The sequence below is a fragment of the Salvelinus fontinalis genome, chromosome 12 (assembly GCF_029448725.1).
Source record: "Salvelinus fontinalis isolate EN_2023a chromosome 12, ASM2944872v1, whole genome shotgun sequence".
NCBI classification, from domain to species: Eukaryota; Metazoa; Chordata; class Actinopteri; order Salmoniformes; family Salmonidae; genus Salvelinus; species Salvelinus fontinalis.
Genome location: NC_074676.1, coordinates 49,292,145 through 49,309,570, shown reverse-complemented (window position 1 = coordinate 49,309,570; position 17,426 = coordinate 49,292,145). Strand labels below are relative to the sequence as shown.

The window sequence follows — 17,426 nt, the reverse complement described above, 5'->3', positions numbered from 1 at the left end:
TTTATCGTCCTACAGTGGATTGCCGGGAACGCATTTTACATTCATAATAGATGTCGTGGGACGTTCGAATGCAACTTACAGTGCCTTCGAAAAATATTCAGACCCCTTGACTTTTTCGACATTTTGTTAGGTTACAGACTTATTCTAAAATTGATTGAATACTTTTTTTATCCTCATCAATCTGCACACAATACCTCATAATGACAAAGCAAAACAGGTTTTTAGAAATGTTTGCTAATTTATATAAAAAATGAAATATCACATTTACATAATTATTCAGACCCTTTACTCAGTACTTTGTTGAAGCAACTTTGGCAGCAATTACAACCTCTAGTAATGTTTTGTACTTTTTGTTGTTGTATGTATATGTGTGTGTTAATATAACAATTGTTGCTCTGTACATTAACGCCACATAGGGTATTGTCATGACTTCCGCCGGAGTCGGTCCCTCTTCATGTTCGAGCGGCCGTCGGCGGTCGACGTCACCGGCCTTCTAGCCATCACCGATCCACTTTTCATTTTCCATTTGTTTTGTCTTTGTTTTTTACACACCTGGTTTGTATTCCCCCATTACATGTTCATTATTTAACCCTCTGGTTTCCCCCATGTTTGTGTGCGTGTTTGTTTTATTGTAAGGCTGTATCTGACGGCTAGTATATTGTTGCCGGGTTTTGTTATTTACGCCTGTTTATTTCGTGGTTCCGGTATTTTTTCAGCACCATAGTATTGTGTTTGTACTGGTGTTTTCTTGTATTAAATACCTTGTCCACGCATCTCAGCTCTCCTGCGCCTGACTCCTTACACCAGTTACCCACAGCCTTGACAGGTATTACATGTACACGTACTTTACATGATAGTGGAGTCCAATGATTTTCAAATGGAGAAGGGTAAAATTACATTCTTTGATCTACGAATTGGAATGATTCCTTGGAAAGTCTTTCCTCATTGAAAAGGACTTGTCTGATGATTTTTTGGACCTCAGTTTATCTTAAGTCAATTATTTAGTTTGTCCAACATTACCATTCTGTTCTATACTGTGTGAACGCACCCCTTGTAAGAAAAACACGGGCACTGGCTGGGCCATTCAAGGACATTCAGAGACTTTTCCCGAAGCCACTCCTGCTTTGTTTTGGCTGTGTGCTTAGGGTTGTTGTCCTGTTGGAAGGTGAACCTTTGCCCCAGTCTGAGGTCTTGAGCGCTCTGGGGCAGGTTTTCATCAAGGATCTCTCTGTACTTTGCTCTGTTCATCTTTGCCTCGATCCTGACTAGTCTCCCAGTCAATGCTGCTGAAAAACATCAACACAACATGATGCTGCCACCACCATGCTTCAAAGTAGAGATGGTGCCAGGTTTCCTCCAGAGGTGACACTTGGCATTCAGGCCAAAGAGTTCAATCCTGGATTCATCAGACCAGAGAATCGTGTTTCTCATGGTCTGAGAGTCTTTGCGTGCCTTTTGGAAAACTCCAAGCGGGCTGTCATGAGCCTTTTACTGTGGAGTGACTTCCATCTGGCCACTCTACCATAAAGGCCTGATTGGTAGAGTGCTGCAAAGATGGTTGTCCTTCTGGAAGGTTCTCCCATTTCCACAGAGGAACTCTGGAGCTCTGTCAGAGGCACAATCGGGTTCATGGTCACTTCCCTGACCAAGGCCCTTCTCACCCGATTGCTCAGTTTGGCCGGGTGGCCAGCTCTAGGAAGAGTCTTGGTGGTTCCAAACTTCTTCCATTTAATAATGATGGAGGCCACTGTGTTCTTGGGGACCTTCAATGCGGCAGACATGTGTTGGTACCCTTCCCCAGATCTGTGCCTTGACACAATCCTGTCTCGTAGCTCTACGGACAATTCCTTTGACTTCATGGCTTGGTTTTGCTCTGACAGGCACTGTCAACTGTGGGACCTTATATAGACAGGTGTGTGCCTTTCGGAATCATGTCCAATCAATCAAATTTACTTCAGGTGGACTCTAAATCAAGTTGTGGAAACATCTCAAGGATGATCAATGGAAACAGGATGCACCTGAGCTCAATCTCGAGTCTCATAGCGAAGGTTCTGAATACATATGTAAATAAGGTATTTGTTTTTTATTTGCAATAAATAGGCAAAAAAAATCTAAAAACCTGTTTTGGCTTTTTCATTATGGGATATTGTGTGTAGATTTTTACTGATTTAATCAATTTTAGAATAATTGTAATGTAACAAAATGTGGGAAAAGTCAAGGGGTTTGAATACTTTCCGAAGGCACTGTACACGTAGTTAACCATTTGTTTCCACTTTGTTCAGTCATGTTACCTCATTGACTAGTTAGTTAACTGGTAACTTTGCCATTTTATCCAAATATTTGGGGGCGCAGAAAGAAAGGAAAAGGGATAGCTTCTTCAGGAGATCTATGTTCATAGCAATGAATGAATGAATGAATGAATGAATGAATGACAAATCTCTTGCATGTCATCATCACAAACCTGATGTTTTTAAAGAGACAGTGTACAAATGTCAACATAATGTATCCCCACTAGGAAAATAGTGCTTTATACACAATGTAGAGACCTAATAATCCACAAATGACATTGTAATTTCAATGACAGGTATTCATATCAACATGTTAGCTTTTATAATAAACAAATGTGTTACATATTAGTTTCTAGTGCACAACATGCTTCTAAAGTAGCTAGACTTCATATAGGCTGTATCTCAATTCATTTTTTTAAAATCGTATTTTCTGGTGCTCCTAAATTCCATGTGGTGCTCCTAACTTTTACAATCAACATAAAGCTTCAGGTCAGTTTAGAATTAAGCATAAGAGTGTGGTGTAGGGAGGGATTTACCAGTACTCACTGAGCTGGACTAGTGCTTTCCTCCCTCTGATGCTCAGCTCTCATTGGCCCCATGACCAGTCCATCACACCCAGAATGGTATGGGGGAGGGGGTAGGATGTTGGCTCCTCCCAGAGAGAGCTCTCCCATCCATGGATGTTGCAGCTCCACTTCTAGAGGGGAGGGAGGGATGTTTACAAGGTGAAGAATCTGTAACTTTCATATTTTTTTAATGAAAAGTAGGAATGAGTAAGAGCCTTGTTAGACTGACATTTGCATGTGGTATGATATATTTTTGTAGAATATTGTTTGCGAGATGTGAATTTCTTGCTACATATTTGCTACATATTTTTCTGGGGGGGGATTGTTGAGTATTTATCATGCATAGACACAGCGAGAGACATAAAGAGAGTCAGAGGGGAGAGAGAGAGAAGGCGTCCGCATGCTTCCCAGCAGAACTAGTTCAGAAGAGTTTGTGCATATATTATGATGACATTTCCTTAGTTTTGGTTTTCACTAAGGGGTTTTCCGGCTGTTCGGGTAAACACTTCGTCAACAATGGGGATTCTTCATTCAACGAGAAACAACTCGTTTTCGTGTACATTTTTTAATTGAGAAATACTGCACCAAATAGAGAGAGAGAGTGAGAACAATCAGATGCTTCACATATCTAATCAACCAGGCTGTGGAATCGGGTGGAACAGGCCTTGGTAGGACTACAAGGCTGGGGTTGGTGGATGTGCTGACTACAAAATCCCTGCTGGGACCTGGGTGCAGCACACACAAGCACACCCCACACATGCGCATGCATGCAATCACACGCACGTATGCACAAGCGAACACATGCACACACAGAAGCATATGCACACACGCACAGATGCACTCTCGGATACATACACACACACCTTCACAGTCACTGATCTGACACCTCACTGACATCAGCAGCATGGACTTGACCACCCATGAGGCAGTGCATTTACCAATGGCTACTTGGGGACTGAAAACACATTTAATTGTGTCCTTTAAAGTATATATTTTGACTAATGAGACTCCATTGTTAGAATTCAGTTACAGTTCAGATTGCATTTTGAAGTAATCCACCTAACCCTGTTTGTAACAACCTCTAATTGTTATCTTTAACACATCACCTTTAACAATTATACTTAAAGGTTGTCTGATGTTAGGGATCTTGGACTACATGAAAAGGAGGGCCGAGCACTTCGACAGGGCTGTAGTGGAGCAGGAGTCCACTTGTGGTAAATTCAGTTGATTGGACATGATTCCGAAAGGCACACACCTGTCTATATAAGGCCCCACAGTTGACAGTGCATGTCAGAGCAAAAACCAAGCCATGAAGTCAAAGGAATTGTCCGCAGAGCTCAGAGACAGGATTTGGTCGAGGCACAGATCTGGGGAAAGGTATCAAAAAATGTCTGCCGCATTGAAGGTCCCCAAGAACACAGTGGCCTCCATTCTTAAATGAAAGAAGTTTGATACCACCAAGACTCTTCTTAGAGCTGGCCGCCCGGCCAAACTGAGCAGCCAGGGGAGAAAGGGCGGCAGGTAGCTTAGTGGTTAGAGTGTTGGACTAGTAACCAGAAGGTTGCAAGATCGAATCCCCGAGCTGACAAGGTAAAAATCTGTTGTTCTGCCCCTGAACAAGGCAGTTAACCCACTGTTCCTAGGCCGTTGTTTAAAATAAGAATTTGTTCCTAACTGACTTGCCTAGTTAAACGTTTAAAAAATGGCCTTGGTCGGGAGGTGACCAAGAACCCGATGGTCACTCTGACAGAGCTCCAGAGATCCTCTGTGACGCTGGGAGAACCTTTCTGAAGGACAACCATCTCTCCAGCACTCCACCAATATGCCTTTATGGTAGAGTGGCCAGACGGAAGACACTCCTCAGTAAAAGGCACATGACAGCCCACTTGGAGTTTGCACCTGAAGGACTCTCAGACCATGAGAAACACGATTCTCTGGTCTGATGAATCCAAAAATGAAGTCTTTGGCCTGGATGCCAAGTGTCACATCTGGAGGAAACCTACCAACATCCCTACGGTGAAGCGTGGTGGCAGCATCATGCTGTGGGGATGTTTTTCAGTGGCAGGGACTAGGAGACTATTCAGGATCGAGGCAAAGATGAACGGAGAAAAGTACAGAGAGATTCTTGATGAAAACCTGCTTCAGAGCACTCAGGACCTCAGACTGGGACAAAGGTTTACCTTCCAACAGGACAACGACCCTAAGCACACAGCCAAGTCAACGCAGGAGTGGCTTCGGGACAAATCTCTGAATGTCCTTGAGTGGCTCAGCCAGAGCCCGGACTTAAACCTGATCGAACATCTCTGGAGAGACCTGAAAATAGCTGTGCAACGCCGCTCCCCATCCAACCTGACAGAGCTTGAGAGGATCTGCAGAGAAGAATGGGAGAAACTCCCCAAATACAGGTGTGCCAAGCTTGTAGCGTCATACCCAAGAAGACTCGAGGCTGTAATCGCTGTCAAAGGTGCTTCAACAAAGTACTGAGTAAAGGGCCTGAATACTTATGTAAATGTGATATGTTTTTTTTATTTCTAATAAATGTGCCAACATTTCTGTTTTTGCTTTGCTATTATAGGGTATTGTGTGTAGATTTATGCAAAAAAAAAAAAAAAAACTAGCAATTTTACAGTAAGTCTGTAACCTAAAAGAATTTGGAAAAAGTCAATGGGTCTGAATTCCTTCCGAATGCACTGTATTACCTCAATTATCTCAACTAGCCTGTACCCCTGCACAATGACTCTGTACCGGTTCCTCCTGTATATAGCCTCGTAATTTAAATTTTGTGTCACTTTTTTTATATGTCTTTTTTTACTTTATTTTTTTTATTTTATTTTTTACCTTTTCTCCCCAATTTCGTGGTATCCAATTGTTAGTAATTACTATCTTGTCTCATCGCTACAACTCCCGTACGGGCTCAGGAGAGACGAAGGTCGAAAGCCATGCGTCCTCCGAAACACAACCCAACCAAGCCGCACTGCTTCTTAACACAGCGCACCTCCAACCCGGAAGCCAGCCGCACCAATGTGTCAGAGGAAACACCGTGCACCTGGCTACCTTGGTTAGCACGCACTGCGCCCGGCCCGCCACAGGAGTCGCTGGTGCGCGATGAGACAAGGATATCCCTACCGGCCAAACCCTCCCTAACCCGGACGACGCTAGGCCAATTGTGCGTCGCCCCACGGACCTCCCGGTCGCGGCCGGCTGCGACAGAGCCTGGGCGCGAACCCAGAGTCTCTGCCGGCACAGCTAGCGCTGCGATGCAGTGCCCTAGACCACTGCGCCACCCGGGAGGCCTTTACTTGAGTTTTTAAAGTAAATATTCTTAACTCTTGTTTTTCTTAACAGCATTAAGGGCTTGTACTGTTGTATTCGGCACATGTGACAAATAAAATGTGACAAAGTAAATTCACTGGATTTGCATTCACCTCCTTTGCTCTCAACAAGGCATTTATCATCACCACCAATTGATATGCAGATGATGGTGTTACCTTTGCCCTTTGCCATTCAGATTTTTTAATTTTATTTCACCTTTATTTAACCAGGTAGGCTAGTTGAGAACAAGTTCTCATTTACAACTGCGACCTGGCCAAGATAAAGCAAAGCAGTTTGACACATACAACAACACAGTTACACATGGAATAAACAAACATACAGTCAATAATACAGTAGAAAAAGTATATATACAGTGTGTGTAAATGAGGTAGGATAAGGGAGGTAAGGCAATAAATAGGCCATGGTGGCGAAGTAATTACATTATAGCAATTAAACACTGGAATGGTAGATGTGCAGAAGATGAATGTGCAAGTAGAGATACTGGGGTGCAAAGGAGCAAGATAGATAAATAAATACAGTATGGGGATGAGGTAGTTGGATGGGCTATTTACAGATGGGCTATGTACAGGTGCAGTGATCTGTGAGCTGCTCCGACGGCTTGTGCTTAAAGCTAGTGAGGGAGATATGAGTCTCCAGCTTCAGTGATTTTTGCAGTTTGTTCCGGTCATTGGCAGCAGAGAACTGGAAGGAAAGGCGGCCAAAGGAAGAATTGGCTTTGGGGGTGACCAGTGAGATATACCTGCTGGAGCGCGTGCTACGGGTGGGTGCTGCTATGGTGACCAGTGTGCTGAGATAAGGCAGGGCTTTACCTAGCAGAGACTTGTAGATGACCTGGAGCCAGTGGGTTTGGTGGCAAGTATGAAGCGAGGGCCAGCCAACGAGAGCATACAGCTCGCAGTGGTGGGTAGTATATGGGGCTTTGGTGACAAAACAGATGGCATTGTGATAGACTGCATCCAATTTGTTCAGTAGAGTGTTGGAGGCTATTTTGTAAATGACATCGCCGAAGTCGAGGATCGGTAGGATGGTCAGTTTCACGAGGGTATGTTTGGCAGCATGAGTGAAGGATGCTTTGTTGCAAAATAGGAGGCTGATTCTAGATTTAATTTTGAATTGGAGATGCTTAATGTGAGTCTGGAAGGAGAGTTTACAGTCTAGCCAGACACCTAGGTATTTGTAGTTGTCCACATATTCTAAGTCAGAACCGTCCAGAGTAGTGATGCTGGACGGGCGGGCAGGTGTGGGCAGCGATCGGGTTGAATAGCATGCATTTAGTTTTACTTGCATTTAAGAGCAGTTGGAGGCCACGGAAGGAGAGTTGTATGGCATTGAAGCTCGTCTGGAGGTTAGTTAACACAGTGTCCAAAGAAGGGCCAGAGGTATACAAAATGGTGTCATCTGCGTAGAGGTGGATCAGAGAATCACCAGCAGCAAGAGCGACATCATTGATGTATACAGAGAAGAGAGTCGCCCTGAGAATTGAACCCTCTGGCACCCCCATAGAGACTGCCAGAGGTCCGGACAACAGGCCCCCCGATTTGACACACTGAACTCTATCAGAGAAGTAGTTGGTGAACCAGGCGAGGCAATCATTTGAGAAACCAAGGCCGTTAAGTTTGCAGATAAGAATGTGGTGATTGACAGAGTCGAAAGCCTTGGTCAGGTCAATGAATACGGCTGCACAGTAATGTATCTTATCGATGGCGGTTATGATATCGTTTAGGACCTTGAGCATGGCTGAGGTGCACCCATGATCAGCACTGAAACCAGATTGCATGGCGGAGAAGGCACGGTGGGATTCGAAATGGCCCCCCGGGTGGCGCAGTGGTCTAAGGCACTGCATCGCAGTGCTAGCTGCGCCACCAGAGTCTCTGGGTTCGCACCCAGGCTGGGCTGGGTTCGCGCCCAGGCTCTGTCGCAGCCGGCCGCAACCGGGAGGTCCGTGGGGCGACGCACAATTGGCATAGCGTCGTCCGGGTTAGGGAGGGTTTGGGCGGTAGGGATATCCTTGTCTCAGTATGTAAAAATGTAATAAAATGTATGCACTCTACTGTAAGTCGCTCTGGATAAGAGCGTCTGCTAAATGACTGAAATGTAATGAAATGTGAAATGGTCGGTAATCTGTTTGCTGTCTGTTTGTTGTTGGCTTTCGAAGACCTTAGAAAGGCAGGGTAGGATAGATATAGGTCTATAGCAGTTTGGGTCTAGAGTGTCTCCCCCTTTGAAGAGGGGGATGACCGCGGCAGCTTTCCAATCTTTGGGAATCTGAGACAATAAAAAAGGGAGGTTGAACAGACTGGTAATAGGGCTTGCAACAATTTCGGCAGATCATTTTTAGAAAGAGAGGGTCCAGATTGTCTAGCCCGGCTGATTTGTAGGGGTCCAGATTTTGCAGCTCTTTCAGAACATCAGATATCTGGATTTGTCAAGGAGAAATGGGTGAGGCTTGGGCGAGTTGCTGAGGGGGGTGCAGGGCTGTTGATCGGGGTAGGGGTAGCCAGGTGGAAAGCATGGCCAGCCGTAGAAAAATGCTTTATTGAAATTCTCGATTATAGTGGATTTATCGGTGGTGACAGTGTTTCCTAGCCTCAGTGCAGTGGGCAGCTGGGAGAAGGTGCTCTTATTCTCCATGGACTTTACAGTGTCCCAGAACTTTTTTGAGTCTGTGCTACAGGATGAAAATTTTGGCTTGAAAAAGCTAGCCTTAGCCTTATTGGTTCCTAACTTCCCTGAAAAGTTGCAGATGAGCTGTGAAGAGCAGCAACACTTATTTTTCTTACCAATCCACTGTCCCACAGCACACAAATTAGTGTTTGTGTGTGTGTGTGAGCAAGTGGGTATTTGAAGCTGACCTGGTGCCTGTGGCGTAGGGTGCACCAACTTCTCTTCTGCTGTCTTCGCTGGTGATGGGGAGGTCTTCAGCAGGAAGGCAGGCCTGATACAGGGCATTATCGTGCTAGTGCTGGAAGTCAGCCCCAAAGACAGACCAACCTCCTTGAAGTTCCCCCCAACCGAGTGCTCGTTCTGGGGGTTGGGTGCAGCCCCTCTCCCCTGGTCTTCCAGGGAGTCCCGGGGGAAAAGGCGGTACTGTGGTGAAGGCATGAGTTTGACTGATAGCTGGCCATTGGGCCGAGTCTTAGGTACTGTTTTCAGAGCTGATTTGATGGGCACTGAGGAAGGTGAAAGGGGTTGCTCTTGAGGCACGGGGGACAGTTTGTGGGTTCTTCTGGGGGAGCGGGAGAGTGAGTGTGCAAACCCACCACCATTGACACGGGTTTCTCAATGGTGTAAGGATTGGGCTGCACCACCATAATACCATTAGTTGAGCTCACTGGTGCCAAACTGTGATTGGACCTTGGTCGTGATGGGTGCTCCATGCCCATTGGTGCCCAGAATCTCCCCTCTCCTACTCCTCCTTTTCACCGTCGACACAACCGAACACTCCCACTGCTGCTGTCCGTCTCTCCCGCCCAGCCACGCCCTGTCCCGGTGCTATCCGCCACATCGCGGAGGGTTACCTTCCCAATGTACGTCTCCTTGATCACCTCGGTAAGAATTGCCTGGCTGGGCTCACTGGGAGCCACCCAGCAAGACATGAGCACCTTCCCCTTCCCCTCTCCGTTCACTGGGCCGTTCTGCCCTTTCGGGGGTGATGGGTTCAGATGGAGGTTCAGATTCGGGACCCCGACTTCCAGAAACGTCCTGCACGAGTTGCACTGCCTGTTGAGCTCCTCCTGTGCTACCGCAGCTTTAAAATGGCCCCTGCTGCCCCTGTTTACGTAGCCCTCCTGTGTCCTGCGAGCCTTCTTGTGCCATAAGAAGCTGCCCTCGAGGCAGCGTCCTCGCTCGATCACTATTCCAGTTCCTGGATCAGTGTCCATCCGCCCGTTGACATAGGAAGAGAGGTTGGGCTTGGATATGAGCAGACCCTGGGCCCTCCTCCACTGACGGAGCCTCACCAAGTAGCGCACCTCCGCATCGTTCTCTGATTCGTCCTCGAAGCGGACCCGTGTCGGCGATTGGCTGGGGCGTTGGCGGGGGCCGCAGCCCGAGTCGCCACTGGAGGAGTCACTGAGATTTCCTGACAATGAGGTAACGGCGGCAACTATCGCCGATGACACACCTCCCTTCCCCACCAGAGGAGCCCGGTGAACGGGAGCTCCAGCATTGGACAGCTGCTCCCTGTAGATGGACACACACACAGAAAGACAGAAACCCCATAAAGAAACATCCAGCATTTTTCCTCCGAACACAGATTGGTTACATGGCTGTGGGATTCTTCTCCGTGTTCTGGCACGTGTGTATCCCAGCCTCTACATTCCTAACATGCTCAGCTCTTGCTAAGGGGAAGGTCATCCCCAGTACAGCCGTCCTCTCTGTCTGTATCCCATCATCTAGCCTATTTTATGACTTTTCTATTTTACTGATGAAATAAACACATTCATGACTATCTAGAGTGGTGTGAGTGTATTAAATAAGCAATCTATTGTTCCTAATACAACTTCATCTTTAAATGTATTTATTTATTTTCTATGTATTTATTATTTTTTATTTTCATGATCCTTTTTACAATGACTGAACAGAAAACTTATAGTGGGTGAGAGTCTATATTATTGCACTGTACTGGTAGGGAACAGCAACCTGCATGGCTGGCTAAAATAGCTCCCCAGAGGGAGGGAGTGATGTACTGTTCTTGCCTTGCATGTGCTCCTCCTTTTATACCCTTTCGGAATGCTTGTGTGTGTGTGTTGGGGGGGGGGGGGGGGGGGGGGTAGCTTGCAAATATGACAGGTGCAGTGAAGCAGTACGAAGAATCAGTCTTATCAAGTGTCAAATTACAACCAGAAAACTCCCTTCAAACCCAGATATATTTCCAAATTAAATCAGACCCAACATTGTAAATACAAAATTAATTGTTCTTACATAACACAATCCAATGCATAAACACACTCACATCAATCCAAATTGATTTCATTTAGAAGGATTTTGATAATAGTTGGCTGTCATTGCAGGGGCCATTATTTCAATTTTATATCACATCACCTACTGGTTGGTCGGTATCCAAAACTTCCCATGTCACGCCCTGACCTGAGATATCTCTGTTTTCTTTATATTTTGGTTAGGCCAGGGTGTGACTAGGGTGGGTACATTAGTTGTTTTGTATTGTCTAGGGTTTTTTGTAAGTCTAGAGTTTTGTTGGTCTAGGTATTTGTATGTCTATGGTGGCCTGATATGGTTCCCAATCAGAGGCAGCTGTTTATCGTTGTCTCTGATTGGGGATCATATTTAGGAAGCAATTTTCCTTTTGGTGTTTGTGGGTTCTTGTTCTATGTTTAGTTGCCTGTCTGCACTACTCATATTAGCTTCACGGTTCATTTTGTTTGTTTGTTCAGTGTTCGTTCTTATAAACAAGAAGACTGTACGCTTACCACGCTGCGCCTTGGTCTCCTCCTTACAACGGCCGTGACATCCCATCCAATCAGTCTAATCTGGAGTGGATGTTGACACTGTCTGGTAATTGACAACTGTATGTGTGGGAACATCCCACCTTGATCAGAATTAATATATCCCTCTAGTGGTGTGGGGGCTGTGCTTTGGCAAAGTGGGTGGGGTTATATCCTGCCTGTTTGGCCCTGTCCGAGGGTATCATCGGATGAGGCCACAGTGTCTCCTGACCCCTCCTGTCTCAGCCTCCAGCATTTATGCTGCAGTAGTTTGTGTCGGGGGGCTAGGGTCAGTCTGTTATATCTGGAGTACTTCTCCTGTCTTATCCGGTGTCCTGTGTGAATTTAAGTATGCTCTCTCTAATTTTCTCTTTCTCTCTTTCTCTCGGAGGACCTGAGCCCTAGGACCATGCCTCAGGACTACCTGGCATGATGACTCCTTGCTGTCCCTAGTCCACCTGGCCGTGCTGCTGCTCCAGTTTCAACTGTTCTGCCTGCGGCTATGGAACACTGACCTGTTCACCGGACGTGCTACCTGTCCCAGACCTGCTGTTTTCAACTCTCTAGAGACAGCAGGAGTGGTAGAGATCCTCTTAATGATCGGCTATGAAAAGCCAACTGACATTTACTCCTGAGGTGCTGACTTGTTGCATCCTCGACAACTACTGTGATTATTATTTGACCATGCTGGTCATTTATGAACATTTGAACATCTTGGCCATGTTCTGTTATAATCTCTACCCGGCACAGCCAGAAGAGGACTGGCCACCCCTCATATCCTGGTTCCTCTCTAGGTTTCTTCCTAGGTTCTGGCCTTTCTAGGGAGTTTTTCCTAACCACCGTGCTTCTACAACTGCATTGCTTGCTGTTTGGGGTTTTAGGCTGGGTTTCTGTTCAGCACTTTGAGATATCAGCTGATGTAAGAAGGGCTATATAAATACATTTGATTTGATATGCTGAGGTAATCAGTAATCTGCTCCAGGACCACAGATGATATTAGGATTAAGATCGGGGAGGTGTTGTAGTTGTATAATTACAGCTGGATTGTGTAACGTGTATGTTGGAAATAGCCGTGAGAGAGAGAGGACCTGACATAGCAACCAAGGTAGCCCAATGGGCCATCATGTATAAGCCAATGCTTTACATTAAGTTACCTAATACTAAACTCAGCAAATAAATAAATGTCTTTTCACTGTCAACTGTGTTTATTTTCAGCAAACTTAACATGTGTAAATATTTGTATGAACATAACAAGATTCAACAACTGAGACATAAACTGAACAAGTTTCAAAGACATGTGACTAATAGACATGGAATAATGTGTCCCTGAACAAATGGGGGGTCAAAATCAAAGTAACAGTCAGTATCTGGTGTGGTCACCAGCTGCATTAAGTACTGCAGTGCATCTCCTCCTCGTGGACTGCATCAGATTTACCAGTTCTTGCTGTGAGATGTTACCCCACTCTTCCACCAAGGCACCTGCAAGTTCCCGGACATTTCTGGGGGGAATGGCCCTAGCCCTCACCCTTGAATCCAACAGGTCCCAGACGTGCTCAATGGGATTGAGATCGGGGTCTTGGCTGGCCATGGCAGAACACTGACATTCCTGTCCTGCAGGAAATCATGCACAGAACGAGCAGTATGGCTGGTGGCATTGTCATGCTGGAAGGTCATGTCAGGATGAGCCTGCAGGAAGGGTGCCACATGAGGGAGGATGTCTTCCCTGTAACGCACAGAGTTGAGATTGCCTGCAATGACAACAAGCTCAGGCCGACACACCGCCCCAGACCATGACGGACCCCCCACCTCCAAATAGATCCCACTCCAGAGTACAGGCCTCGGTGTAACGCTCATTCCTTCTCCGATAAACGCGAATCCGACCATCACCCCCGGTGAGACAAAACCGTGACTCGTCAGGGAAGAGCACTTTTTGCTAGTCCTGTCTAGTCCAGCGACGGTGGGTGTGTGCCCATAGGCGACGTTGTTGCCAGTGATGTCTGGTGAGGACCTGCCTTACAACAGGCCTACAAGCCCTCAGTCCAGCCTCTCTCAGCTTATTGCGGACAGTCTGAGCACTGATGAATGGATTGTGCGTTCCTGGTGTAACTCGGGCAGTTGTTGCCATCCTGTACCTGTCCCGCAGGTGTGATGTTCTGATATACCGATCCTGTGCAGGTGTTGTTACACATGGACTGCCACTGCGAGGACGATCAGCTGTCCGTCCTGTCTCCCTGTAGCGCTGTCTTAAGCATCTCACAGTACAGACATTGCAATTTATTTCCCTGTCCACATCTGCAGTCCTCATGCCTCCTTGCAGCATGCTTAAGGCACATTCACACAGATGAGCAGGGACCCTGGGCATCTTTCTTTTGGCGTTTTCCAGAGTCAGTAGAAAGGCCTATTTAGTGTCATAAGTTTTCATGACTGTGACCTTAATTGCCTACCGTCTGTAAGCTGTTAATGTCTTAACAACCGTTCCACAGGTGCATGTTCATTACTTGTTTATGGTTCATTGAACAAGCATGGAAACAGTGTTTAAACCCTTTACAAGGAAGATCTGTGAAGTTATTTGGATTTTTACGAATTTACGAATTATCTTTTTGAAAGACAGGGTCATGAAAAAGGGACATTTCTTTTTTTTGCTGAGTATAACTATGTACTCAGCTGTACATGGTCACTGCAGATAAGCGACATTAGCGACATATTGTATAGTTAGTGTAGTTAATAGTTAGTTAAATGTAAATATCAGCATGTCACATTACTACATAATGTAGTATCTGTGTAACACACTTTAAAGCGCAGGTGTCGCGCAACTCGCAACTCATTCCACGGAGGGCCGAGTGTCTGCTGGTTTTTGCTCCTCCTTTGTACTTGATTGATGAATTAAGGTCTAATTAGTAAGGAGCTCCTCACGTCTGGTTGTCTAGGGCTTAATTTAAAAGGAAAAAACAAAAACCTGCAGCCCCCCATGGAATGAGTTAAAAGCAGAGGTGTCAAAGTGTGACCCATAATAGATATCTGCGACATACCAGGCATTTAAAAACTACTAAAGTGCACTATAAACAGAACACAGATGAACTATACATTTTAAAGCAGTACATCAAATATATATATATATACAGTTGAAGTCAGAAGTTTACATACATTTAGGTTGGAGTCATTAAAACTAGTTTATCAACAACTCCACAAATTTCTTGTTAACAAACTATAGTTTTGGCAAGTCGGTTTGGACGTCTACTTTTTGCATGACTGTCACGCCCTGACCATAGAGAGCCTTTTATTCTCTATGTTGGTTAGGTCAGGGTGTGACTAGGGTGGGTTATCTAGGTTGTTTTATGTCTATGTTGGCATGGTATGGTTCATATATAGGCAGCCATTTCCCCACTGTTTTTTTGTGGGATCTTGTTTGGAGTTCGTGTATGTTGCACCTCTTACGTTACGGTTCGTTGTTTGTTTATTTTTTTGTTTTGTAAGTTTCACGAAATAAAGATGTGGAACTCAGGGCACGCTGCGCCTTGGTCCTTCTCTACACACAGCCGTGACAGAAGATCCCACCACAACAGGACCAAGCAGCGTGCCCAGGAGGAGAGGGTAACATGGACTTGAGGAGATTCTGGATGGAAAGGGATCCTGGACTTGGGAGGAAATCCTGGCAGGACAGGATCGCCTTCCTTGGCAGGAGTCACAGCAGACGCAAGGAGAGAAGGGAGAACAGCGACGACGCCGGGGTTCGCGGCCACAAGTAAAGCCCAAAAGACAGCCCAAATTTTTTGGGGGGGGCATACGGGGTGGTCGGCGGAGCCGAGGAATGAGCCAGAGACCGTCAGGGTGTCGAAGGAGGAACTTGACGAAAGATTCCGGAGAGAGGTGATGGCGATGAGAGTGCTGCAGAGCTGGCATGCTGAGGAGCATGACACCAGTCCGGTGTCATCTGCACCAGTTTCACACATCTGGCCTCCAGTACGCCTTCCCAGTCCGGTACGTCTTGTGTCTCCTCCACGCACTCGCCCTGTAGTTTTGTAACTTTTGTTATTGACCAAATACTTATTTTCCACCATAATTTGCAAATAAATTAATTAAAAATCCTACAATGTGATTTTCTGGATTTTTCTTTCCCATTCTGTCTGTCATAGTTGTAGTGTACCTATGATGAAAATTACAGGCCTCTCTCATCTTTTTAAGTGGGAGAACTTGCACAATTGGTGGCTGACTAAATACTTTTTTGCCCCACTGTATAAATATATCTTAGTATTACAGTGAAACAAGCACGACAAGAGAGCACTGCCTGTTGTAGTTATCTACACTGGACACTGTCAGTAAATAGAAAAGAGAGAGCTGCAGCACCTTTTAACCAGCCTAACACAATACAGCCCTTCCGGTCTGTCCAGCACAAACACCTCTAGAATCAGGAAAGGGGACAGAAAAGGGAGAGAGAAGAGGAGAGAAAAACAGTTTATTGTTTGGTCTTGTTTGGTTGGTCATGGTGGTACAGGTGTCTGCTACAGCTAAGCTCGGTAGGTAAACACACACTGACGACTCTCCAACCCCCCCCCCCCCCCCCCCCCACACACACACAAACAAACATGCACTGTTGTGGAGCAGTACTTACGGGTTGTCCCTCTGTATGGGTAGGATAGTGTGGTCGGCCTTGAGTGGGCAGGACCGGGTCTTCATGCGGGCTCTCTCCAGGAGCCGCTTGGCCTGCTCATGGCGCTGACTCAGCGGCAGGTCCTCGCTGGACACAAAGGCCCTGTTTGCGCACAGACCGTCTCACACACACACACAGGCAGAGGGGTGGTGGGAGAGATGGTAGAGGCAAAGGTCAGTGCCTGTGCAGGAGAGGCACTCAGAGTAGGGGACTAGGCCGAGCAGGACCACTACTAATTAGGCTGACAAGGTCTGTGTGTGCAAATGAGATTTGGAGTGTGTGTGTTTCAATTTGCTTTTACTGTGTGTGTGTGTGTGTGTGTATTTTCATACGCTTTTATCCTGTTTGCCTGTGCTTTGTGTTTGTGTGTGTATTTGTGAATGAGTATACAGTATGTGACTGAAGAAGTCCCTTTGCTTGTATACGTCTCTATGCATGGGCATTAACAGACGCAAACATTTTACAAACACCAAAAACACAGTTACCCACAGTGCTCAGGGCTTTAACGACTAACCACACATAGCTGCCCATTCGGTTCCACAACGACACCTGCTTAACAGGCACTCAATGGGGGAACAAATCAATGAGTGTGTTTCTTCTTTCTACGATAAGCTGTTGTACCGAGATTCCCTCCTCTTATGTTGAGACTGACTCAGACGAGTGAATGACCTAGACAGAGAAGTGAGCGATATAACCGTAATCCTCTCTGTTGATGACAGTGGAGCTTTTAGTAACAGCTGTTGTAAACACTGTGACCCTGTCACTCTTTGCAGCTTGCGGCTCTAACAGGGAGCGGTACAAGAGCCAAGCAGTAGAGTTATAGGTGTTGGTAGTGTCATTAAAGCTATGTAGATGTATCAGGATGAAAATACTTAGGTTGGGATTTTGCGTAACATCTTAACCAAAGAATAAGCAAAAAGACGTCTCAACAAACATAATTTAGTTGGTAAAGATCAGATTATGTATGTTTTACAGTCAGGAAATGTTAATACTATTTTAAGTGAAGTAATTTCACATGGGTCACAAGTACACACTTTACATCATTAGAAATGAATAAAAGAATGTAGGGAAAGAGGAAGATGGAGCACTGACTGTGTTGATGGCCAGTACTGACAGTTCGTTTCTTAGAGCAACAGAAGACCCAGTT

General features: G+C 45.9%; 1 protein-coding gene across 1 annotated transcript in view; it reads right to left on the bottom strand.

Annotated features, from left to right (window-relative positions):
* The window catches only part of LOC129867564 (uncharacterized protein KIAA1614-like), a 35,953-nt gene that overhangs the window by 13,141 nt on the left and 5,386 nt on the right, over window positions 1-17,426 (bottom strand). The window contains 6 exon segments of the mRNA XM_055941046.1: window positions 2,835-2,985; window positions 9,040-9,369; window positions 9,372-9,547; window positions 9,549-9,619; window positions 9,622-10,369; window positions 16,241-16,381. Of these exon segments, the coding sequence (XP_055797021.1) occupies window positions 2,835-2,985; window positions 9,040-9,369; window positions 9,372-9,547; window positions 9,549-9,619; window positions 9,622-10,369; window positions 16,241-16,381 (1,617 nt within the window).